Source organism: Pristis pectinata, chromosome 4 (assembly GCF_009764475.1).
Source record: "Pristis pectinata isolate sPriPec2 chromosome 4, sPriPec2.1.pri, whole genome shotgun sequence".
Classification (NCBI taxonomy): domain Eukaryota; kingdom Metazoa; phylum Chordata; class Chondrichthyes; order Rhinopristiformes; family Pristidae; genus Pristis; species Pristis pectinata.
The window spans coordinates 6,428,940-6,454,903 of NC_067408.1; the positions used below are offsets into that span (position 1 = coordinate 6,428,940).

The 25,964-nt window shown below is 41.1% G+C and overlaps 2 protein-coding genes across 2 annotated transcripts in view; both read left to right on the forward strand.

The window, feature by feature from the left end:
- The first annotated feature begins 9,808 nt into the window (after positions 1 to 9,808).
- LOC127569158 (protocadherin-10-like) lies at positions 9,809 to 23,003 on the forward strand. Its single transcript, XM_052013546.1, has 2 exons — positions 9,809 to 12,250; positions 22,920 to 23,003. Exons 1-2 carry the CDS (start codon positions 9,809 to 9,811, stop codon positions 23,001 to 23,003), a joined length of 2,526 nt encoding a protein of 841 aa, XP_051869506.1.
- A 492-nt stretch (positions 23,004 to 23,495) lies between these two features.
- LOC127569077 (protocadherin beta-15-like) overlaps positions 23,496 to 25,964 on the forward strand; it is a 62,308-nt gene continuing 59,839 nt past the window's right edge. Inside the window, exon 1 of the mRNA XM_052013410.1 lies at positions 23,496 to 25,964. Within this exon, the coding sequence (XP_051869370.1) occupies positions 23,496 to 25,964 (2,469 nt within the window).

The following is a 25,964-nucleotide window of genomic DNA, read 5'->3' on the forward strand; positions in this document are numbered from 1 at the left end:
TGGCCTGGATGGTGTCCCTGGCCATGTCCTTAGATCCTGTGCAGATCAGCTGACGGGGGTATATGATGATATTTTTCTCTCCCTGCTTCAATATGAGCTTCCCACCTGCTTTACAAAGACCACTATCAACACAGTACCGAAGAAAAACAAGGTATCATGCCCTAATGACTACCACCCAGTGGCTCTGACGTCCACCATCATGAAGTGCTGCGAGCGCCTGGTCAAGGTACACATTAACTCCAGCCTCCGAGACAACCTCAACCCACAGCAATGAGTCGGAATGAATAGAGAGCTTAGTAACATGGTTTCATGACAATAGCTTTTCCTTCAATGTCAGCAAAATAAAAGAGCTGGTCATTGACTTTAGGAAGGCGGGCGAGGCAGCTCCTCCTGCCTACAGCAACGGGGGTGAGGACGAAGGGGTTTCCCAGTGAACATCACTAATAACCTGTTCTGGTCCAACCACGTAGACGCCATGGCCAACAAAGCTCACCAGCGCCTCTACTTCCTCAGGAGTCTAAAGAAATTTGGATGTCCCCGTTGACGTTCAGCGATTTTTATCGCACGTACCACTAGGCTCAAGGACAGCTTCAATCCCTCTGTTATAAGTCTATTGAACGGTTCCCGCGATAAGATGGACTCATGACCTCACAATCCACCGTTGGCAGGCACTGTAGTGTGGCGGTTAGCGTGACGTATTACAGCGCCAGCGACCCGGGTTCAATTCCAGCCACTGTCTGTAAGGAGTTCGTACGTTCTCCCCGTGTCTGCGTGTGTTTCCTCCGGGTGCTCCCGCATTCCAAAGACGTACTGGTTAGGAAGTTGTGGGCATGCTATGTTGGCTCCAGAAGCGTGGCAACACTTGCAGGTTGCCCCCAGACCACTCAATGCAAAAGATGTATTTCATTGTATGTTTTAATGTAAACATGACTAATAAAGATATCTTATCTGTTATGACCTTCCACCTTATTATCTACCCACTTTCTCTGTAGCTCTGACACTTTATTCTGCATTCTGTATTGGTTTAGTTATTCTACCTCAATGCACTGTGTAATGAATTGATCGATATGAACGGTATGCAAAACAAGTTTTGTCACTGTACTTCGGTGCAAGTGACAATAATAAACCAATTCCCATTCCAATTCAGATGCTGCAATTCCAGTTCACCATTATGCTCACAACATCTGAATTCCTTGTATTGATTTATGCTCTGTTCATCTTCCTTACCCTTAATACTCCTTGCATTAAAATAAGCACACTTCATCCTTACCATTGTATGTTTTACTTTGTTCCTGTCTATACTTCTCCATAGACTTACTGGTCATGACATTACCTTCTCCTCAATCTCTCCACTTTCTGACCTGGTGCTTTGGTTACCGTCCCTCTGCCAAACTAGTTTAAACCCTTCCGATTAGCAACAGCGAATCTTCCTGCCAGGATATTGGTTCCCGTCCTCTTAAAGTACAACTCGTCCCCGTTGTGTAGGTCGCTTCTGCCCCGGGAAGAGGTTCCAATGTCCCCAGAACATGAAACCCTGCACCCTGTTCCAGCTACTCAGCCATACATTCATCTGATTTGAATATGAAAGTAGGAGTTATGATAAGTAAGTTTACAGATGACATCAAAAGTGCTGGTACTGTTGATAGTTAGAAGAATAATTACAGTATAGGCTAAAAGGAAGGTGTTGATCGGTTGGTGAGATGGGCAGAGCAATGGATTATGGAATTTAATTATGAAAAGTTAGAGGTGTCGCATTTTGTGAGGAGTAATAAGGGTAGGGCATGCACAATGAATGATGGGGCCTGGGAGATTATTCAGGAATAGAGAGATCTTCGTGCACATCTCTGAGGATCCCCAAAGATGAAGCGCAGGTAGATAAGCTGCTGTAGAATGTAGACGAGATTCTTGACTTAATTAGCCAGGGCATAGAATATAGGAACTTGGAGTTCACAGTGCAATTTTACCAATTATTTGTTGAGTCACATTTGGAGTGCTGTATGAAGACACACGAAAGGAAGTGTGTGATTGCAGTGGATGGGGTTGGGGGTCAGAGGAGATTGATGGGGTGTTGCCTGTGATGGAAAATTTCAGTTATGTTGAGACACTTGATAATCTTGTTTTTTTCTGGAATGAGGAAGGTTGAAAGGCAACCTGATAGACCTCCAAATATGGTAGATATGGTAGGACTGAAGAGTTTAGATTCGACCAGTTTGTGTGCTAACTTAACTCGGTCTATTTAATGGTCCGTGTTTGCTGTTCAGCATGCAGGTAGTCTTGCATGCACCTTCACGATCTTGGCACCTCGTTTTTATGTGCGTCTAGTACCATTCCTGGCAAGCCTTTCTGCACTTTACTAATGCTGATATCCTGGCTAGGTATAATTAGAACTACGTCAGGGCATTAGGTGCAGCTCGTAATTGTGTACATTTCTGCTGCCATTGATGGTCTAAGCCCCTGATGGAATCACAGTTGTTAATTTTTTCCATTCAGCACAATTTTACTACACCACAACACGATAGGGGGGGGACGTTGTATCCACAAGCACCCTGCAGCAGTCACTTCTGTCAACGCGGACATGGACAAATGCATCTGTAAAAGACTTTTGAGGGTGAAGTCAATGAGATTTATCCCTGGTGTTGTTTCACTCAATACTTTCGACTGGGTCAGATTGGTAACTGTATTTTTTTAAAGATTCAGCCGGCTTAGTCAGTGTTTGAATGACCAAGCCACTTTTGGGGATAGAGGTGTGGAGACCCTGGTAGGAGTACATTATATAACCTTGCTGCTTTCACAACAATTCTATTTATCTTTCATCATGGAGGAACACTTATTTATCAGCAGAAATCGGACGTTAGGTGTGTTCCATGCCCATGTTTCAGCTGAACTCCTCCCTGCACAGCACTGCGCTGCCATCTACAGTTGGTCTCTCCTGACGATAGGACTGGACATCTCAACAGTTGTGGTGGAGTTAAAAAGAGGAAATTCTGAAAACATTCAATAGGTCAGGCAACATCTGTGGAAAGACAAAGAGAGTTAACTGCATCATATCCGAGGCTTGCCTTTTTTGGGTTGGATTGTAATGTGAATGGTCCAAAATGAGTTCGTATCCCTTGAACTTCATGTGGGCAGTATAAGGAGATAAAAACAGAGGTCAAAGTAATAGTGAGATTAAGAGTTAAAATAACAGTCAAGTGGAATCTTATGGTCACACTTGCAGCCTGCATGGAGAGGTTTTGTAAAAAGTTCACCCAATCTCCTTTTATTTTCTCCAACATAGCTGAAACTTCATCAGGACCATTGAATACAGTATACTAAATCTGAAGAAATATTGCTGAATTGGAAGAGGTACTTAGGTCTTTTGATGGTAGGAAGAGAAATCGTTAAAGCGTTATTATTTCTTCTGCGGTCGCACTGTAGCTGCTGTATTAAGCATAGGGGATGTTAGTGGACATCGAAAACTGAACATGAGAGTCATGGTTCCTTTAGAATGATGAAAGGGGCGTGGAGAGGAAGATGTGCCCGGTGGTGGTATCACATTGGTGCAGATTTTGAAAGACAACCCATTGAATGTGAAGGCTTGTGGGGCAAAAGGTGTGAAGGGAAACCTTATCCTTGGTTTGGCTGGGAATGGAGGAGGTGAGAGGAGAATTGCAGAAAATGCAATCAACTTGGTTCGAAGAACTCTCAACTATGGTGGGGGTGGGGGGGGGAGACATCGTGAAGATATCTGGGAAACACCATTGCAGAAAGTGTCAACGACAGAATAGAAACCATGGCGCCTGAGAACCTGGAAGAATGGAACTGAGTCTTCACAGGAAGCTTGAGGAATTACAACTAATTTCTAACAAGAAATATTACAACTCCAGGACTCAACAATATATTCGATAATTTCAGACACTTAAATTTTGCAGGAAGTATCAGAGCTGAGCAGATGTGATGGGATATTATCAGTACATAACCAGTGATTCCTGATCTGTTGAGTATTTCCTGTAATCTCTTCTATTTTTGTATCGCAACAACTGTAGAGTTATGTATTTCATAACTTTCAGCTTTTTCTCTCACTGCTCTGCCCCCATTTATATCCTTTGAAGTATATATTCTCAGAAAGATCATTTAGATTTCACAAATGGAGTCATAAGGGATTGCAGATGCTGAAATCAGGAGCAAAAAAACATACAAGGTGGTGGAGTAACTCAGCGGGTTAGGCAGCATCTCTGGAGGGAATTAGATAGTTTTAGGAATTAGACAAAACCTACATCTGGACTGAAAGATAGTGGGGAAATTGAGAGTATAAAGAGGTAAAGGGTCTGGGTGGAGCAAGAACTGGTAAGCGATAGGTGGTTACAGGTGAGGAGGAGTGATATGCAGATGGAGGAGGGAATCTTCTCTATCACCTCCTGCTGGCACAACCGCTATTTTCGCCACTGTCTCTCTTAATCTTCATCGTATCTGAAGAAGAATCATAGATATTTTCTTTCTTCTCTCCATCTTTGCCCTTCTCTTAGACGTAAAATATGCTTCTTTTCTAAACGTTTCTTAGTTTTGATTAAAAAAAAAGTGTCCGACCTGAAAACTTACTCTGCATATTTGCGTCTGACGTGCTGAGCATTTCTGCCATTTTCTGCTTTGATATACATTCAAAGCTACGATTGATATTTCTTTTAACAGTGGGGGAGTCAAAAGCCAAGGGGTGGTAAAGTAGAATCAGGCCATTACCCATGATTTTACTTGATAACATTCTCCAGAGGGCTTTTGAGGAAAACCTATTGTTGGATATTACGCCATTTTCTCACAATTTGTCGTCCCATTGTATTCATTTATTCTGCTGAAAATCCTGGACAGTGATGTCCGAATATAATTATTTGTCCAATATCATTCTGATTTGACACAACGGAAGTACATAATAAGATGACGGATCCTTTCAGTCTGAATTTGAATTATTTGCTGCTTTTACTGGGACCGTGGGTCTCCCATATGCGAGACATCATGTAAACATCAATGATCTAGATTGCGATTAAGGATGCATAGAGAAAATATTAAAGTTTGATTTTATTGTCAAATTATTTCCTCATGATGTTTGATGATGAAAAACAATCAGCTATTAAGTTATCCTTCTACGGAAAAAGATCGTCGGATAAAGTGCAGTGATGTATATCGTTCATGTCATTCTTGTACTTTAATGCTTTTGTTCTGTATGGGATGCGGACGTCATCGACCTTGCTCACACCTATTTATCATTGGTAGTGAGCCGTCTTCTTGAACAGCTGATCCATCGTTTAGTGAATTTGTATCCACACTTCTGTGAGATTGAATAGAAATCCAGCATATTGATATCGTGCTGGTGAGGGTATATTTCTAAGAAGAGGTTGTGCAAGAATTGGAGTAGAATTTCAGTGAGATTCCGATGATGAGACCCCACTTTCCATTGTCCTTTTGGTGGACGTCATGGTTTTGGAGGTGTTTTGGCGCGCTGCTGGTGGTATATGCAGCAGGCACAATGAATACGTGAAGGGGGGGGTGTTAATTGTTTAAGGGATTACATGGAGTCATGACAAAATTTCATGTTTGACATGAGTTGTGCCAAATCTCCTGAGTATCCCCAAAATTGCAGTTAATCAGCTGAGTGGAGAACGAGATAATGCTTCAGCTTTCTGCGTGGATAGAGGAACAACAGTAAGCAATCTACTGTACGTGGTGCATTAGAGATTCTGACTTCTTATGGAACTGTAACTTTCAAGCAACTAGTTCATTTAAATTCCTGGTGAAGCGTGGTTATTATGCCTGCTGACTTTCAGATATGTGACGATTATAGCGATATTTTTCTTTCTGTATTCATTTTCTGGAATAGGCATCGCTGGGAAGACCAGCGTTTATTATCCGCCTTTTGCTGCTCTCGAGAGGATGGGTCGATAAAAAATATCCCTTAAATTTATGTGGCGTTAACGCTGAATGAGTGTGAATCCAAATTGAGGATGAATAGATTGGAGATGAGAAAGAAATATGTAATGACACCATCCAGGACTCTAAAACGTATGTAGTAATTATTCATGATTTTTTCTTTCAGGAATTATTAGGGGAATTTGTAAGTTCATTTAGGAAGTAAAAGATTTGGAGTGGTACTGGACAGTTCAATTAATTTGGCTATTTTTGGGGCAAACGTATTTTTATACTATTTCGGAGATTTTGGTTTAGCCCACACCGTTGCTATGCATTCGATAATTTATTGAAATAACGGAGAATAATTGGCTGGCATCTCCAATTGCTCCAATTGTGTGGAGCGCAGAAGCAGGTCGGATTCGATAATGCAATTGGCACTCGAAGATGGTTGCAAATGGTTCCGATTGCCTGTCACACCTTCGTGTTAGGATTTCCCATTCTTAAGAATGGGAATGTTTATGGACCCTGTTGACATTAGTTCCTTCATGATTCAACACTATTAATAGCAGAATACTGAAAGAAATCAGAGCTTGCCTGTCATCCTGTTAACTCCGTTTACACTATGATGTACGAGATACGTAATAAATTGGAATCGGAATTGAAATTAGTTTATTGTTTTCACTTGTACCGAGACACACTGAAAAATTTGTCTTGCATACCGTTCATACAAATCAATTCATTACCCAGTGCATTGAGAACGAACAAGGTGAACCAATACAGAATGCAGAATAAAGTGTTAAAGCTACAGAGAAAGTGCAGTGCAGGTGAACAATAAGGTGCAAGGTTATAAAGAGGTAGATTGCGAGGTCAAGAGCCCATTTTATCATACTAGGAAACCATTCAATAGACTTATAATAGCGGGATAAAAGCTGTCCTTCAGCGTTGTGGTACGTGCTTTCATGCTTTCATATCTTCTTCTCGATGGGAGTATGGAGTAGAGAAAATAACCGTGGTCGGTGGGGTCTTTGATTATGCTGGCTCCTTTGCCGAGGCAGCGAGAAGCATAGACGGAGTCCATGGAGGGACGGCTGGTTTCCGCGATGTGCCGAGCTGTGACCACAACGCTCTGCAGTTTCTTGCGGTCGAGGATAGAGCAGTTGCAAAACCAAACCATGATGCATCCAGATCGGATGCTTTCTATGGTGCATCGAAAAAATTAAGAATGTCGAAGGGTACATGCCAAATTTCTTCAGCTTCCTGAGGTAGCGGCGCTGGCGAGCTTTCTTGGTCGTGGCGTCTGTATGGTTGGACCAGGACATGCTATTGGTGAAGTTCACTCCAAGTAACTTGAGGCTTTCAATCATCTCGACCTCAGCTGTAGACAGGTGCACCACCCGCTTTCCTGAAGTCGATGACTATGTCTTTTATTTTGCTGACATTGAGGGAAATAATGTTGTCATGGCATCATGTCACTCAGCTCTCAATATCCTTCCTGTACTCCAACTCATTGTTATTTGAAACATGGCCCACTACGGTGGTATCATCTGCAAACTTGTATATGGAGTTAGAGCAGAATCTGACCACGCAGTCACGGGTGTATAGGGGTAGAGCAGGGAGCTGAGGACACAGTCTTGTGGGGCACGAGAGTTCAGAATTATCATGGCGGAGTTGTTGCTGCCTATCCTTACTGATTGTGGTCTGTTGTTCAGGAAGTCAAGGATCTGGTTGCAAAAGTAGGTGTTGAGTCCCAGATCTCGAAGTTTCGTGATGAGTTTGCTTGGAATTACAGTATTGAAGGTGGAGCCGTAGGCAATAAACTAATGTAGATGTCTTTGCCGTGCAGATGCTTCTGAGATGAGTGTAGGGCCAGAGAGATGACGTCCACGTAGACCTGTTTCAGTGGTAGGCGAATTTCAATGGGTGGATGTTTTCTGGGACGCGTGCCATGACCAGCGTCTCGAAGCACTTCATTATGGTAGATATCAGTGCCTCCGGTGGTAGTAATTCAGGCATATTACCTTGTTTCCTTAGGTACAGGGATGGTAGTAGTCTTTTCAAAGCATGTGGGAACCTCAGATTGAAGCAGAGAGAGGTTAAATGTCTGCAAATACCCCACACCAGGTGATCTGCACAGGATCTAAGGACACTGCCAGGGCCACCATCTAGGTCAGATGCTTTCCACACGTTCACTCACCAGAGGACTGATCTTACATACTCAGTATTGACTATGGGTTCAGGTGCATTGCAGCCTGTTAGGGTGGGTAGTGACATACTGTACCAATCCCTTTCTGTTCAAAACGTGCATTATTCATTACGCCTGTCGGGAAGTGATGCACTGTTTTCGGCGATACTGCCCGACTTCGGTTTGTCACTCGTTATAGCATGTTAGCCCTGCCACAACTGATAGCTGGTATGGGACTTGATTTTGGACCTGTTTTGTGTGTTGACATCTCTGGGAGCTTTACGCAGGTCGTATTTCGATTTCTTGGAGAGGCCAGGGTCGCCTTATTTGAATGATGCAGTCTTAGACTTCGGTAGGGAGTGGATGTCCCGGTTCACCCATGGCTTCCGGTTTGGGAAGATCCTGATTTTCCTTATTAGTGCACAGTCCTCAACACACTTGCTCACAAAGTCCGTAATGGTGGTGACATCCTCATCTCGACTGGCAGCTGAATCCTTGAACATTGCAACTTGATATTGTGAGCATTGCAAAGATAATAATATCAAATTATTAAATGCTGTTGCTTTATTCTTACCTACGATAGGAGATTAATTCTAATAGTACCACAATAGGGACTGTGCAACCTCTTCTGGTTCAGTTATCATAGTCAGTTACTTATGACTAAGAGAGAGAGTTAAATAATGAAGCACCTATCAATTGAAAACCTCCACATACTTTTAGATACCATCAGTTCGTGGAATAAAACCAATGCATTCTATTTGATATTGATCACAAACAAAGAGCTTGCTCATGTAGATGATTGGCCATCTGCTGGTAAAGTTGAAATATTTCCAAAATACAGAAATTAGAGAAACAAAGGACTGCAGATGCTGGAATCTAGATGAAAAGCAAGGTGATGCTGGAGGTACTCAGCAGGCCAGGCAACATCCGTGGAGAAAATCAGGTGGTCAACGTTTCAGGTCGGGACCCTCTTTCAGCACTGAAGATAGGAAAAGGGGAAGCTCAATATATTGGAAGGAAAAGCAGAGCAGTGATAGGTGAACAAAAGAGGGGAAGTAGGGTTGGCACAGGGTGGTGATAGGTAGATGCAGGTAAGAGATAGTGATAGGCAGGTGCTGGGGAAGGAGGAAAGCGCAGATCTAAAATATTCAAAATAAGTGGATGCCAGATTTACTTGGTTTACATTTAACCACAAAATAATGGATATGTTTAATCTGGACTGTTTTGCCTGACATTTTAAGATGATAAGTTTAATGCTTATGAAGCTTAGTTCAAACGTAAAATGAACAACACATCAAAAAGAGGACACATTATTTTAGGTTGCACAACGTTAAATCATTCGCCATATAATTCGGTCCAGTGTGGACATGCAAGCTTTAAGAGCGTCTAGTGTTATTATTGGTTGAGTCTCTTTGTGTCGCTGTCTACCAATAAGGTGGTGAAATGTGACAAGAGATCCAACACCACTCCCATTAAACAAAAGACAGTTCAGCACTGGAAAACATATTGAATTCATTACTGCGTCTACGATGTACGTCTTGGAGAACAATTGAGGAATTTTGTGAACTTTCTTTTTTGTATTGAGACTTGGCAATAACAAAAGAAAAGCAATTGGACGCTGAGCGGGTTATTTCCAAAACCAAGGTAATGAACAAACGTGCCTTTCATAAACTGTGGTGAAAAAATTGTCAAAAATACCGTCCTAGTCGATTGCTTTTTGATTATTCCAACCCAGAAATGATCGATGTAATGAATTACCAATTGTACAAATTGCGAGCATTTTGCGGAATACTTGTGTGCATGTCAGTATCAGTTAGCGGGCATCTTCGGTACTCCATTTCGGAAGAACTGGAGCGTGGCGCCTTTGTTGGAAATGTTGCCCGAGATTTGAGGTTAAATGTTGCAGAGCTTTCGGCTCGCAATTTTCGGATTGTCTCTCAACATAAAGCAAAATATCTGGATGTGAATATGAAAACAGGAATATTGGTCATAAATGAGAAAATAGACAGGGAGCAGCTTTGCGAACAGACCCTCGAATGTTTAATGAAGCTGGAGGCGGTGGTGGAGAATCCGCTGAAACTCTATGGAGTTAACATTGAGATTTCTGATATAAATGACAATTCGCCCGTTTTCGATCGAGAAGAATTCCGCTTGAATATTTCAGAAATGACGTCTCCCGGATCCCGCTTCAGGCTGCAGAATGCGCATGATCCGGACGCCGGCAGCAACAGTGTCCGCGCCTATCAGCTCAGCCAAAATGAACATTTCATTTTGGACGGGGAAATGGCTATGGAGCAAATCAGTATGCCCGATCTTGTGCTTGAGCGACCACTCGACCGAGAGCAGCAATCCATTCACAGGCTAACGCTGATGGCTATTGATGGAGGAAACCCTCAGAGAACCGGAACTACACATATTGTCATCACGGTGTTTGATGTGAATGACAATACGCCAGTTTTCGAACAGAACGTTTATCATATCACCATTGCAGAAGATGCGCCAATGGGTGTTTTGATGCTGAAAGTTAAGGCTGTTGATGTGGACGAAGGTCTAAATGGCGATGTGAAATATTATTTCAGCGACAATACTCCCGAGAGCGTAAGGGAACTATTCACCGTGGACTCTGAAAGTGGAGAAATGCGAGTAATTGGTAGTCTGGATTTTGAAGAAACACAAGATTATGATATTTCTATTAAAGCTACGGACGGCGGACCTTTTGCTGTGCCTGCGTACTGTAAAGTCATTATCAAAGTTACCGATGTAAATGATAACTCTCCTGAAATAACAATTACCTCCACCTTCACGCCAATTCGAGAACACGCTCCGCTAGAGACTGCAGTAATTCTTTTAAAAGTTACGGATGCAGACACTGATCACAATGGAGACGTTTCGTGTCACATTGCAGATAACATCCCCTTTAAACTTGATAGGTCTTTTAATAACTATTTCACAGTGTCCACTACCAGTGACATAGATAGAGAGAAAAACACTGACTTCAACGTTACAATTATATGCACAGACGCAGGCTTCCCTCGACTCCACACCAGCAAAACTATTCAAGTTCAGATCTCTGATATAAATGACAACGCGCCTCGCTTTACGCAAGCCGAGTTTACCATATATGTGGAGGAAAATAATGTTAAGGGTGCTTCGATTGGTTCGGTATCAGCATTTGACCCGGATTATAGTCATAACGCACAATTGAGTTTCTCTATTTTGGATGACCTTGTTAATGGATTGCCTATATTAAATGTCATCTCTATCAATTCATCCACTGGTGAGATACATGCGCAACAGTCACTTGATTATGAACAAATCAAAAAGTTTCAGGTCCATGTTCATGTAAAAGATGCTGGGTTCCCACCACTCAGTAGTAATGTAACCGTGAATATAATCGTCACAGATCAGAACGACAATGCCCCTGTAATCCTGTCACCTTTACCAAATAAAGGTTCCACAGTGGAGGAGACAATACCCAAATCTGCAGATTCGGGTTACTTGCTCGCAAAGGTGATAGCCACAGACGCAGATTCTGGACTAAACGCCCAAATTGTCTACCAACTTCTCCAGCCCACTGACAGCAGTTTGTTTACTATAGCTCCTGAAACAGGAGAAATTTGGACAATTCGCCGATTCGTACTTAGAGATTCGCTCAGGCAAGTCGTCACAATTTTGGTCAGGGACAAAGGCACACCATCACTTTCATCTACAGCCACCATCAAAGTATCAGTGCAGGATACCATGACAGAAAATGCATCTAAGATTTCCAAAGTGTCGACTTCTGGGCCGTGGAAATCAGATGTAAAATTATATTTAATTATTTCATTTGGCACAACCTCATTCATTTTACTGTTGGCTATTGTAATTCTCGGCGTTAAGGTGCAGAGAGATGGAACGGAAATCAGTAATTGTTGCTGGAGCCCATCATACTATTCCAAAAGGGATTCTCTACATGGAAGTCAAAAGGCAAGTGTGAATCTTCAAATGCCACCCAATTATAAAGTGGGATATAAAAACGAAGACCCACCACAAGAGTTTTCCTATGACGTGCATGCAGATACAGCTATGAATGACTTCATGTTTCTAAAATTGGACGGTACAGCCGCACCCATGATTAACATAAAGACTGGTTTTTGTGTCAATGAGAAGTCCTCAAAAAGTTCAAGCAATGTAACCACTCAATTTCATGAGGTGAGTGCTCTATGGTTAAAACTTTAAAAATTTCTACTTTGAGAGAGGACATTGATGTGGTAGATATGTAACTGAACTAGTAATCTGTAAATTTACGAATATAAAATAGAAACCACAATCAGCCAAATGTCCCCTGGAGACTACTCCGTCTTTCAATATCATGGCTAATCTGATCGTTGGAAGGAATTTTACAGTGCATCCTCCCCATCTAACGCTTAATTCCCCTGTAGACTAAATCTTTACTTATTTCAGCCTGCTGTAAAATTCCTTTGCAATCCCATCTCTTTGTGTATAGAATGCCCAAGACTTCCAGCACTCTGAGGGAAATGTCCCATCATCCCCCTAGGTGACACTGTTTTCTCGTACAAAAGTCCAACTGGAAAACATCCTCAAAAATACAGCATATAACACCATCAAAATATCATATATTTCAATGAAATTACCTCATTCTTCTAACAGCTAGAGAACATAGACCAAAATTATCCAAATGTTCTCCATAAGGCAACCATATCATCATAGGAATCAATTTAGTGATCTTTTACTGCTCCGCATGAAAGTATTTATTCAAAGTAAGGAGACTAAAACCAAATGCACTTGTTCAAAATCTTGGTGTAGATGTAGCAAGATTCCATCCAACATGTAATAAAGGTTAAGGATATTACTTTCTTCTTTGTTATTTGCCATAACCACATGCAAACTTCTTGGTGGGGACCAGTGTGAACGGGTCTAGCCAGTTTCGAGAGTTCCACGGAATTTCAATAGAATACGAGTAGAAATCTCAGGACTGTTAATTAAATCTAGAAATTAAAGCGGATCTATTTGTTTCATTCAACTCGGAATGCGGTAAACATTCTGATTGGTCATTTGGTAAGTAATCCGGTTGTTTTTTAACCGGGATGACAAAGAGATAGGTAAATTGCATAATTCTAAACTATCAAGCGTAGCAAAGCACTTGGCCGAGGATAGAAAAGCAGATGTAAGAGAATGGCATTCAGTTGAACTTCTTTATTTCATCATGAAATTGAATTATTGCAATTTGCCTTTGATTTGTATTTGGTCGCCATTGATTGGTTAAAACACATAGCAAGTAATTGGCGATTGATCTCAGCCAAGATGCTTCCAAACTGAGATAACCGCAATGTCTTATTGATCTGAGTGTTACAGCTCAATCTGGTGATGGTCTGATCCAATTTGCCACTTCAGAGTAATTCATAACCTGTTGTGTTTCTTCGTAATATATAATATTTCCAATTCTAAAGACTGAATATTTAAAGCCTTTATATATTATCAACTGTGCCAAACTATAAAATATAAATTACAAGCTCATTCATCTTCCTAAGTATTCAAGATTTTCTAATTAACGTAGATCTAATGCATCCATGGTCTTGGACCGCTGATGCGGATAACGATTGGAATTTTAAAATCAAAAGAGAAACATGGAAATACGCATCAAATTAGGTGGCATTTGTGGAGAGAGGAGCATCTATAACGTTACAGGTCGGTCGCTCTCATCGGAAATTGGACAAGTTGAAGAGCAAGGAGTGGGAGAGCAAACGAGGGGGCAGATAACAATATGTAGATCAGAAGCGATTAACTGACACGTCAGGGCGGTGCTGGCTGGAAAACGCGATAAGTTGAATAAATTCTGATAGCTGCTGAAGACGAGACCGGAGGTTGGGGTGGAGGGGAGTGGGATGGTGGGGGAGGGGGAATTGAATGATACAAATGTGAAGTAGAAGACTGGAGTGCACTGACTGATTATCAGAAGTCTGAATTCATCATGAATCCATATGATTCCAATATGCCGAGTCAGAAGAGAAGTTGCAATTCCTTGAATTTCGCGTCGTAATAGAGCGGACTGGTTGGGCCTCGTTTCAGGAAAGAAATCTTTCAGTAATCCTTGATATTACAACAGAAATTGCGTTTCAACACACAGCTAATAGTATATAACAGTGGATGCCGAAAAGAATAGGTTAAAGTTTTCATAATTAGGCATATTTTATGCACACTTACAAGAATTGCATTAAAATAATCCCATCCCATTATATTATGTTACTTCGAAGTCCACAGTGGGGAGACAAATTGTATTGCTAAATTGAAGTCCTAATTTGGAATATATAAATAATTATTGCCCTGGTTTAATCGGATTATGTAAGAGGAACGAACAGAAAACACAGTTACACAATGATAAACATACTTTCTGGTCATCGTGACAGTATAATCAAACTAATTTATTCTGGGGCACCTTTAGGTAAATTTAACGTAAAGAATGTTTGAAACCTAAAATATCGGAGGTGGCATTTGTTGTATGCACAGATATGACTGCAATTTCTGCAGCAGAGTGGTATCCTGAATGAATTAAAATTTGAGCTGAAATGGTGTCAACAAGATAGAGAATATCATTGATGGAAACAAAATTCCATAACGAATAGTATATAGAATACTGTAGCAATCAGCAATAAGTTTGCATTTTGTTCTCTTTAAAGTAACTTCAAGCTACTTACGTTTAAGAACAATATATCGCAAACTAAGCTTCGGACGAACTTGAAAGCAAAGTATGCTTGACAAGCAAAGAGAACATTACTTTAGGCTGCAAGTTAAGTGATAAGATCAAGTGTCACTCGTCAGAGCATTATGGTTATAGTGAAGCTGAATAGAATGAATATTTTTGGAGTTGCAAAGATTATCGTCATATGCCTATATTTCCCTTACCTTGAGGTAGCAGAGGATAATGCCAGGTATTTATGCCATGAAATGTTACGGGAGGGTTTGAAACAACGGATATATATGGTTTGTATTGTCGTTAAACAAAGTCAATATGATAAAACATAATATTTATATGAGTTTAGTGTCAAATACAGTTCATATGCAAAGGCCGCTTCATTTAAGATTTGCAGGTCTATTTCTACGATAGTTTATAGAACCATTAGACAGTGTGCATTAATTGCACAACTGTTTAGATTTATTTACGTTGCATAAACGTGTGTTATAAATGTCAGCACCTACAGATTGCGTGCAGACAAACTCATTTAAAACAAAGGTTACGTACAACATGTTGTTCTTAACGTCTTTCAAGTCTTGAGCTATTCTATACATTCACGACAATATTGGCATATGTTCATATATTTCCAACAGATAGATAAGCCAACACGTGCTTGACTACCTCCATACAATTTCCACAAATAAATTGTTATATGTCTACTTTCTTCTTTCTAATTATTTTACTGTCAGAAATGATTATAAACGTTGTTGATGTTTTGCAATCATTTAGCTGAATGAAATCCCCCCTTACATAACGTCATGAATTCATTAACGATGAGTAATGAGTAGAGAAGTGCAGATGAAAGTCGTCAACTTATAAGACAGTGAATATGATAGAATCTTTGGACCATGTTGCAAGAGATGGCAGTTACAACAGAATATAAGAATTTGACTCAGAAATTGGCCCTTCAAGATTCACAACGTGCTGGCTAGGACCAAACTGACTCGAGGCTTTCTGGACTCGACAACCATCGGTAACATCCTCGCTGCCATAGATTAGTCTAGTCATATATAGAACGTAATTCCCAGCTAAATGATGAAGAGCCAATCCCTGATTTTCATGCTGTGACCCATAGTTCTAGACAACGCAACCAATGTAAGAATTATCTCTGCATGTACCAGTTCAGGACATGTAAGAATTTTGCATCTTTCATTGAGAATAGCTGACCTCAGGAGAGTATAGTACAAACACTGCCATAGAGTCACGGACTCTCAGAGTTATACAGCACAGAAACAGCTCACCTCATGCATGCTGTCAGTTATCTACCTCGGCTAGTCCCTTTTGCCTGCGTTTGGACCATGTCCCTTTCAACATTTTCTATCCATACACCTATGTAAATGTCTTCTAAATGTTGTAATTATACCCACGTCTACAACTTGATCTGGCAGCTCGTACCATATACCCACTGTCCTCTGTGAAAGACTTACCCTTAGGTCCCCGTTACATCTTTTTCCCCGTTACATCCTTATGCCCTCTAGTCTTATACTCTCCTACATTGCGAAAAAAAAACCTGACCTTTCACCTCATCCATGACCCTCACGATTGCTTACAGCTCTATCGGTCACTCTACAGCCTCCAGGGAAATAGTCCCAACGTATCCCGTCTCTACTTATAATTCAAGCCTTCCGGTCCCAGTAACATCGTTATGAATTTCTTGGCACATCTTTCCTATAGTATGGCCATCAGAGCTGCACAGAATATTCCAAGTTAAGTCTTACCGTCGTCTTGCGCAGCTGAAGCATGACGTCCTAACTCTCGTACTCAATACCCTGACTGATGAAGACACGTGCGCCAAATGCCTTCTTCACCACTCAGTCTTCCTATGTCGCCACATTCAGGGAGCTATGTACTCACACCCCTTGGTGTCTCTGTTCTGCAACACTCTCCAGCGCCATGCCATGTACTGTGTAATTCCTACCATGGTGTAAATCCTCCAAATGCAACACTTCGTACTTGTATAAGTTAAATTCCATCTGCCATTCCTTGACCCACTTTCCTGATTGATCTAGATCCTGCTATAGTTGCAGACGACCTTCTTCACTGTCCACTATATCACAAATTTTGGTGTCATCTTCAAACTTACTAAGCATGCAAACCACATTGTCATCCATACTATTAATGTACAAACAACGGCACCGATCCTTGAGGCACACCACTGGTACCAGGACTCCAATTTTATAAACAGCTCTTCACTACCACCCTCTGATTTGTACCAACAAGTCAATTTTCCATCCAATTGGCCAACTCACACTTTATCCCATGTGTTCTGACATTCTGGAACATCTTTCAATGAGGGACCTTGTGAATGGTCTTTCAAAAGTCCATGTAGATATCGCCCTGCCATCATCAATCCTCTCAGTCACTCTTCAAATAAAATCAAATTTATAAGACACGATTTTCCACACACAATGCTAACTATCCTTTATCAGTCCTTGCTTTTACAAATATAGATAGATCCTGTCTCTTAGAATCCCCTGCTCTCACTTTCCCACCACTGATGTTAGGCTCTCCAGCCTTTAGTTCCTTGGCTTGGCCTTGCAGCCTTTCTTTAATAAAGGCCAACAGTTGCCACCATCCAGTCTTCCGGTACATCACCTGTGGAGAAGGAAGAAACATATGTCTCTGCTGGGGCCGCCCCAGCAATTTCTTACCCGGTTCCACACAATGTCCCAGGATGTAACTGGTTTGGCTGAAAGGATTTTCCCGCATTTATGAGCTTTCGGACAGCCAGCACCTCCTCTGTTGTAATGTGAATATGCATCAAGACTTTACTGTTCTCTTCCCTGAATTTCGTAGCTACCATGACCTTCTCCATGGTAAATGCAGACGAGAAATATTCATTTAAGGCCTCGGCCACCTCCTGTGGATGCAACACAGATGACCATATTGATCCTTAAGGGGACCTATTCTCTCTGAAGTTACCATTTTGCTCTTAGTATGCTTAAAGAATCTCTTAGGATTCTCCTTTACCTAATCTGCCAAAGCTATCGCATATCCTCTTTTTTCCTCCCGATTTTCTCGTGTGTACCCCTGCATCCGTTGCACCGTTCAAGGGATTTGATTGATCCGATATACCTTTACCTGATATATATGTCACCTTTTCCCTGACCAGAGCCTCAATATCCCTCATCAACCTGTGTTCTGTAATCATGCCAAACTTGCCCTTCACTCTAACAGGAACATATCAACCCTATCTTACACGAAACAGCCCCGTGCGTCAGACTACCTTATTTCTGCACGCAGCCTCTCCCAATCAATCTTTGCAATTTCCTGTCTAATACCATTAAAGTTATCATTGCTCCAATTTAGGAATTTAATTTGTGGAGCAGATTTATATTTTACCATAGGAATTTTAAAACTAATAGAATTATAATCACTGGTCCCAAATTGTTGACCCATTGACTCTTCAGTCGGTTGCCCTGCCTCATTTTCCAATAGGAGGTCGAGTATTGCCTCCTCCCTAATAGTACCATTTATATATTGCATGAGAAAACTTCCCAGAACACACTTAACAAATTTTGCCCCATCCAAGCCCTTAGCGCTAAGGCAGTCCCAGTCAATATTAGGTAAGTTAAAAACCAACTACTATCGCAATTCTATTATTCTTACAGCTATCTGTGATAGCCCTACATATTTGCTCCTTTACTTCTCGTTTACTGTTAGGGGGCCGATGGTAAAATCACATCAAAGTGATCATCCCCTTCTTATTTCTGAGTTCCACCCATATTGCCTCATTGGACAACTCCCCAGGGACATTATCTTAATGTACTGCCGTAATGGTTCCACTAATCAAAACCTCTACCCGCCACCCCTCCTCTCTCACGACCTGTAGCATCTGCATCCTGGAACACTGAGCTGTCAATCCTCCCCATTCCTCAGCCATGTTTCTGCAATAGCTATATCTCAGTCCTATTCATCCATCCATCCCTGAGGCCACCTGCCTTACCTATCAGGCTTCATGTATTAAAATAAATGCAGATCACACTGTCAGACATTCATCGTATCCTGTCCTGCCCCTGCCTGTCCTGCCTACTGAACTTGCTTGCTTTAACTACTATATTTGCCTCAGAATGTTCATCTGCCACACTATTGCTTTGGGTTGCACCCTCCTGGCAGACCAGTTTAAACCATCCCGAGTAGTTCTTGCAAATTTCCAAGCAGCATATTGATTCCCCCGTCCAGTTCCGGTGCAACCCGTCCCTCTACTACACATCACCTCAGCCACAAAATAAATCCAAATGTTCCAAAAGCGAGAATCCTCCTCGGATCCACCAGCTCATCAGCCATACATTCATCGTCACTACCCTCCTACTTCTACCCTCACTAGCGCGTGACGTTGGGAACAATGCAGAGATAACTGCTATAATGTTACTGAACGGACCTCGCGTACGATAAGATGGAATCTTGACTTCATAGTCTACTTCGCCGTGGCCTTGCGCCTACTGTTCCCCGCAGTGCACTTTCTCTGTAACACTTTTTTCTGTATTCTGATATTGCCCGTCCCTGCACTACCTCAATGTACTGATTTGATAAGATTATTTGTATGGACGGCATGCAATACAAAGTTTTTCACTGTACCTCGGTACATGTGACAATAATAAACCAATTACCAATTACAATATCTTGATTACTGGCGCATAATGTCTTCAATGTGCACCTGCAGCTTCTTGGGCATGCTATTCCAACAACTCCGAAACCTGCGACCACAACCAAGAAAGACAAGGGCAGCCGGTACCTAAGAACAATATAACATACATATTCCTCTCCAGTCTGCTGACCCACCCTGACTTGGAAATGCATCGCAGGTCCTTCATTGCCACTGAGTTTCAATCCTTGGACTCACTGCCCAACAAAAACTTGAAGTACCTTCACCAGAATGTCTGTAGCAATTTAAGAAAGTAGTATACCATCATCTTCTCAGGGGTAATTGGAAATGGTCAATAAAGTCTGGTCTTGCAGCAGAGCCGAGAGATTGGATAAGTAAGTACATCTAATCTCGAACATGTTGACTGTGTTTGCCAGTGTCACAGCAGATTTACGCAAAATCAATCCTATTGATATCTGTAAAGAATTCCATATTAGCTAAGCTGCAGGGAAATTTCAGACGCCATATATGAATGAACCAGAATCACAGAGACACTATTTCGTGATTCTACTTCGGGCTGTTGTAGAAACACCGCAAATAATAACAGAAGTAGGCTATTCTTGCACCTTTACTAAAACCCACTTGCAAGGAAGGCCAACAAATCATTTGCATTTCGAAATAATTGAGTGACTTCTGAAAATGTGTTATGCTTTCTTGTGGAATATATTAGAAGGACGTTTATCTCAGAAGGGAAGCTGAAGGAGATGGTTGAAATTGAATTAATAAACAGGAATTATCTATGAACATCAAGGTAAGCGCAGGAGAGTGACTTACTTGGCAAACGAAATTAGTCGTTAAGAATGAAATAAATACGACAGGGTTTTCATGGATTTAAAATACCTGTGAGTGATGCGGGAATTACAGAAGGTTGTTCGATACTAGAACACGACCAGGCAACTGTAGAGTCATATTAATTTTGCAAATAGTTCAGAGCAAAGCAGGAAAGGGAAAATATATAACAAAGATTGCATCGATGCGATTCTCTCGGATGAAGGTTTACCAAGATAGCCTCATAGAGAATTTAATCATTCCTGATGTAGATGTACATACCGAGGAAGGCCAGAAAAACTCATGAAGTCCACCAGAAAGCAGGCATAAATGAGTTCTGTATCAAATCCCCACCTACGAGGGACACATTATAATTACCACAGCGTGGAGAAAAAGCCCCAGCAGAGTAGGGAATGGTGAACCTGAGGAATCAGACAAGGCACTGACGATTAGCCGAACAAGAACAAAGGAAAATGCAGAATAATTTCAGCAGGTCAGACAACGTCCACGGAGAGAGAAAAATGAGTGAAGTTTCAATCCGAAGATCCTTGGACCCTTCGTCTGTCAAACGGTCTTTGGAAACTTTTAAGATGTTTCTGTCAATAGATGCATCCTAACATGTTGAGTGCTTCCACCATTTGGTTTTATTTCAGATTTCTAGGTTCAGTAATTCTTTTACATTTATTTTCACTCAAAACACTGAAAATACAGCAATTTGTTAGATTTATTTTCACTGAAAACACTGACGATACAGCAGTGGAGCAACAGTGAAAACAAATAGCTTGATACATTGCAGAGTCCAGTGGAAATGAAATAGAACATATTCGTTCTATTTCCCAAAATAGTATTGTCGTGAAACCAGCACCGGGATCGAATGAATTATATTCATTTGCTAAAGGAATCCAAACAGGTCATTGATGAGATGGAGCGATGTCTCAGGTTTAAAGTAATCGATCAACGTTAGGAAAAGCACAGCTCATTTGACAGAAGATTACAGAGAACCAAATTGAAGTTTGGTCGGCAAGGTAGCGTAGCGGTTCGCGTAATGCTACGATAGAGCCGGCGATCGAGGGTCCACTCCTGCCGCTGTCTGTAAGGGGTTTGTACGTTCTCCCAGTAACTGTGTGGGTTTCCTCCGGGTGCTCCGTTTCCTGCCACATTCCAAAGACTAACGGGTTAGTAGGTTAACATGGGTGTAATTGGGCGGCGCGGGCTCGTGCTATATAAATGAAGTTTAAAAAATAAAGTTTTTTTTTATTATTGCTCATCCCGAACAGCACGTGGGGTGGGGACCCAGTCCTTTCGCAAGGTCCTATCATCATCAACATCCACACGGTTTTAAGGCATCATATTACAATTAGTACATTATCCGTATCTGCTACTGAAGGAAATTGAGGGAGGTTCTTTTCCTGACAAGATATTTCATTCTCCTATAATCTAATCATTGGTAATTGCGTACTCATGGCTGCAGCATGCAAAGAATTACCTGCCCCTGTTTACTTTTGGATACTTTTGAGAGATTTCGGTAGTTTTACTGATGAGAGGACGCAGCAGCAAGCAATTATGAAATGCAAATGTAACTGCCAAGATTGATTCTATTTCCAAATTGTGCAATATTTGGACATTACCTTAGATCATATGTGAATATCATACAGTCGCTGAATATTTATTCTTCCCTTGAGTGGGGTTCCTTTAAGGAAGCCGTGGAGTTCTCAACTAACAAATAATTCAAAAGAGAGTTTGGAAAAATTGCAGCATATGCAGGTAACGAACGTTATAAAACTCGTCGATTTAATGTTGATTTAATTAGGAAATTAAAGCGCTTACATTAAAAATGACAATACCAGACATTGGGTGCTTACAGACCCAGGATACAGAGTATGCCAAATAAAACTGAGATCAGGAGAAATTTATTCACCCAGACGGTGGCGAACCTGTGGAATTCTTGATTGCAAACAACGGTGGAGGTCAATTCATAAAATATATCCAAGCTGGATATGGACACGATTATTACTGCTGAATGCATCCAGGATTATGAATACTAGGAGGGAACAGTGTGCTGAAGTGGATGTGTTGAATGTTGGAGCAGCCCTACAGAGCCAAATGACAGATTCCTGTTCCTATTTTCCGTGTTTCTATATAAGTTGCTTGGATTGTCTCGTTATCTGTTGTTTTTGTTTTGCCCATATCTGGGTGCTCCGCTAATGTTATGATGACCTCTTTGGTTCATATCTATCTATCTATCTATCTATCTATCTATCTATCTATCTATCTATCTATCTATCTATCTATCTATCTATCTATCTATCTATCTATCTATCTATCTATCTATCTATCTATCTATCTATCTATCTATCTATCTATCTATCTATCTATCTATCTATCTATCTATCTATCTATCTATCTATCTATCTATCTATCTATCTATCTATCTAACTACTCGTCTCTCTGTCTGTCTGTCTATCTATCTATCTATCTATCTATCTATCTATCTATCTATAATATATACTGTATATACATATTATGTACATTATATTTATCTATCTACATATAAATATATATAGTCAGTGAATAAAAATTAAATAACTTACTCTATAATGTACGACTAACAAAGTCAAATAACTTTTTGTGGTATTGCCCTCGAACATTAAACCTTGACAAATTATAATGGTGTTTCAGAAAGATGCATTTGTTCATTTTTTTTTTCATTGTAGGACCCAAAGTCTGGCAAAGACATTACGAAATTAAACACAAATAATGGCTTTCAGAGAAACTTGGCAAGCGACAATCCGAATTAGCCAGGTTAACATTGACCGATGAATACTGAATAAAAATGGTAATTAGATTACATTTCAGAAAATAATGCAAGAAAGTTAATTGAAGCTGCACAACAGAAAATGCAGAACGCAATTCTTCTGATGTTCTGTAGAGGCACCATTGCTTTAAGATAGTTTGCTGTTATTATTGGCCCAGTCTCTTTGTGTCGCTGTCTACCAATGAGATTTTGCTATGTGGCTGGTGATCCAGCACCCCTCCCCTAAAGCCAAGCACTGCGCAGTGTGGAAAAAGCAAACAGTATTCTTCCTTACAGAGTCTTCAACCACGTTTGCGAGAAACGCAAAGACTCTGAAGATTTTCTACCAAATAACCGTGCTGATCTTACTTAAAAAAAAACTACAGTACTTGATCTGGTAAAGCACTTTATGAAAAATGAAGTTTACGACGTAATATCAAGGGACGTAAATTCATCGGCGGTTCTGGTAATTATATTCTCGGTAGTTTGTTCCGGAATGGCATGCTTACGGAACAATCAATTGAGACGATGGGCAGTTATTTATATGTTACTCGTATCTGTTTCGGACGTAGTCTGTGAGAAAATTCGCTACTCAATTCCCGAAGAATTAGACATTGGAGCCTTTGTCGGAAATATTGCCACGGATCTGGGATTAGATGCAAAATATCTAATGGAGCGAAAATTGCAGATATTGTCCGAGAGCAAAGCACAATACATCGATGTGAACAAAAACACTGGAACTTTATTCGTAAAGGAAAAGATAGACCGAGAGCAGCTCTGTGGACAAAGCCTCTCGTGCGCATTGACACTGGAGGCTGTGCTTGAAAATCCGCTCAAGCTTCACCGTGTAGAAATTGAGATTCTCGATGTAAATGACAATGAACCCGTTTTCCAGAGAAGCGAGATAAATCTTGAAATCTCCGAAATGACTATGGTAGGAACGTCATTCCCTCTCCAGAGTGCGCAGGACCCGGACTCGGGGTCCAACGGTATTCGGTCTTACCAACTGAACCCCAACGAGCACTTCGCTTTGAAATTTCTGCCAGGCGGCGAGCAAAGTGGCATCCCGGAACTGGTATTGGAGAAATCCCTAGATAGAGAACAAAAAGCCACTCATCAGTTAACACTGACCGCGTTTGATGAAGGGAATCCGCAAAAGATCGGAACCAGTCGTATTAAAATTACTGTTCTTGATGTGAACGACAATGCTCCAGTTTGCGAACCGAACGTACAACAAATTGCAGTTGCTGAAAACGTTCCCCATAATACCTTGATAGCGAAAGTAACTGCGGTGGATTTGGACGAAGGCTTAAACGGTGAGTTAATATATTCCTTGAACAACGACACTCCTGAAAAGGTGCGGAATGTATTTGGCTTGGATCCCTTAATCGGAGAAATTCGAGTAATTGGTAACGTGGACTTTGAAGAAACAGAAATTTATCAGATTTCAGTGCAGGTCAAGGACAGAGGCTCACATCCATTGTTAGCATATTGTAAAATTATGATAATGGTTACAGATGTTAATGATAACAGTCCTGAAATAATGGTGACGACCATGTCGAGTAATGTTCCTGAGAATATTAGCACGGATACTGCAATAGCTCTTCTCAGAGTTTCGGACCGAGATTCTGAGAATTCTGCGGATATTCTTTGCCGAATTACCAATGGTATTCCCTTTAAGCTTAACAGCTCCTTAAATAGCTTCTACATGTTAGTTACACACGGCGCGTTGGACCGTGAAATTGTGCCAGAATACAATATCACCGTTACATGTACTGATACAGGCTCTCCTCCACTGTCGTCCAGCAAAACTGTCCATGTTCTTGTCACAGATATAAATGACAACGCTCCACGCTTCACTCAGCCTTCTTTCACAATGCACGTCAGAGAAAATAATGCTGTGGGAGATTCGATTGGTTCTGTATCAGCCGTCGACGCAGATTCCAACAAAAATAGCGAAATGACTTTTGTTATTTTGGATAGGTTGATACAGGGCTTGCCTGCATCCAGTTTCGTCTCAATAAACGATGCAAGTGGTGTGATATTTGCTGAAAGATCGTTTGATTTTGAAGAACTTAAACAGATTCAGCTCCAAGTGCAAGTAAGGGATGCTGGATTTCCTCCCCTGTGTAATAACGTTACGGTCAACGTGATCATCGTCGACCAAAATGACAATGCCCCTCTGATCGTCTCACCTATGTCAAATAAAGGCTCCGTAATTGAAGAGATAATACCAAGGTCTGCAGACACGGGTTACTTGGTTACAAAAGTGACAGCCACTGATGCCGATTCTGGACAAAACGCAGAACTTTCCTATCAACTTCATCAGCCCACCGATGAAAGTCTGTTTACGATAGCTCATGAAACAGGAGAAATTTGGACCATTCGTCGCTTTGTACACAAAGATACACCTAGGCAAAAAATTGTAGTTGTGGTGAAGGACAATGGAAGTCCATGCCTTTCATCTACTGTGACCATCAGTGCATTAGTGCAAGACGATACTGCAGAAAAATCATCCAGACTTGGCAGCTTTCAAATCCCTGGTCTGTTGCAATATGATTTAAAATTTTATTTAATTATTGCTTTTGGTTCAGCCTCCTTCGTATTCCTTGTGGCGATTATAATCCTTGGCATTAAGGTGCAGAAAGGTAGGGTAGAAAGTAATAGTTTCTGCTGTTGTTGGAACATGTCAAACTTCTCGAGAAGAGATTCGCTTCATGGGATTCAAAAGGCTAGTGTGAATCTTCAAATACCACGCAATTATTCAGAAGTTTATCAAGGAGAGACTTTCTCGAAACCATTTCGCTACGAAATCTGTTCAGATCCACCTCTGAATGATTTCATGTTCTTAAAGTCGCATGGTTCTTCTGCGCCCAGGATAAGTAACAAGAATGGTTTACGTGTCTCTGACAAACATATACAGTCATCAAACTCGACGAACAAGGATCCAACTGAATTCCACGAG

What these genes read in the sequence shown, in the direction of transcription:
- LOC127569158 (XM_052013546.1), top strand. Translation starts at nt 9,809, where the DNA reads ATGAATTACCAATTGTACAAATTGCGAGCATTTTGCGGAATACTTGTG. An exon ending in TAACCACTCAATTTCATGAG is followed by an intron (nt 12,251 to 22,919) that starts GTGAGTGCTCTA and finishes TTTTCATTGTAG; the next exon opens with GACCCAAAGTCTGGCAAAGA.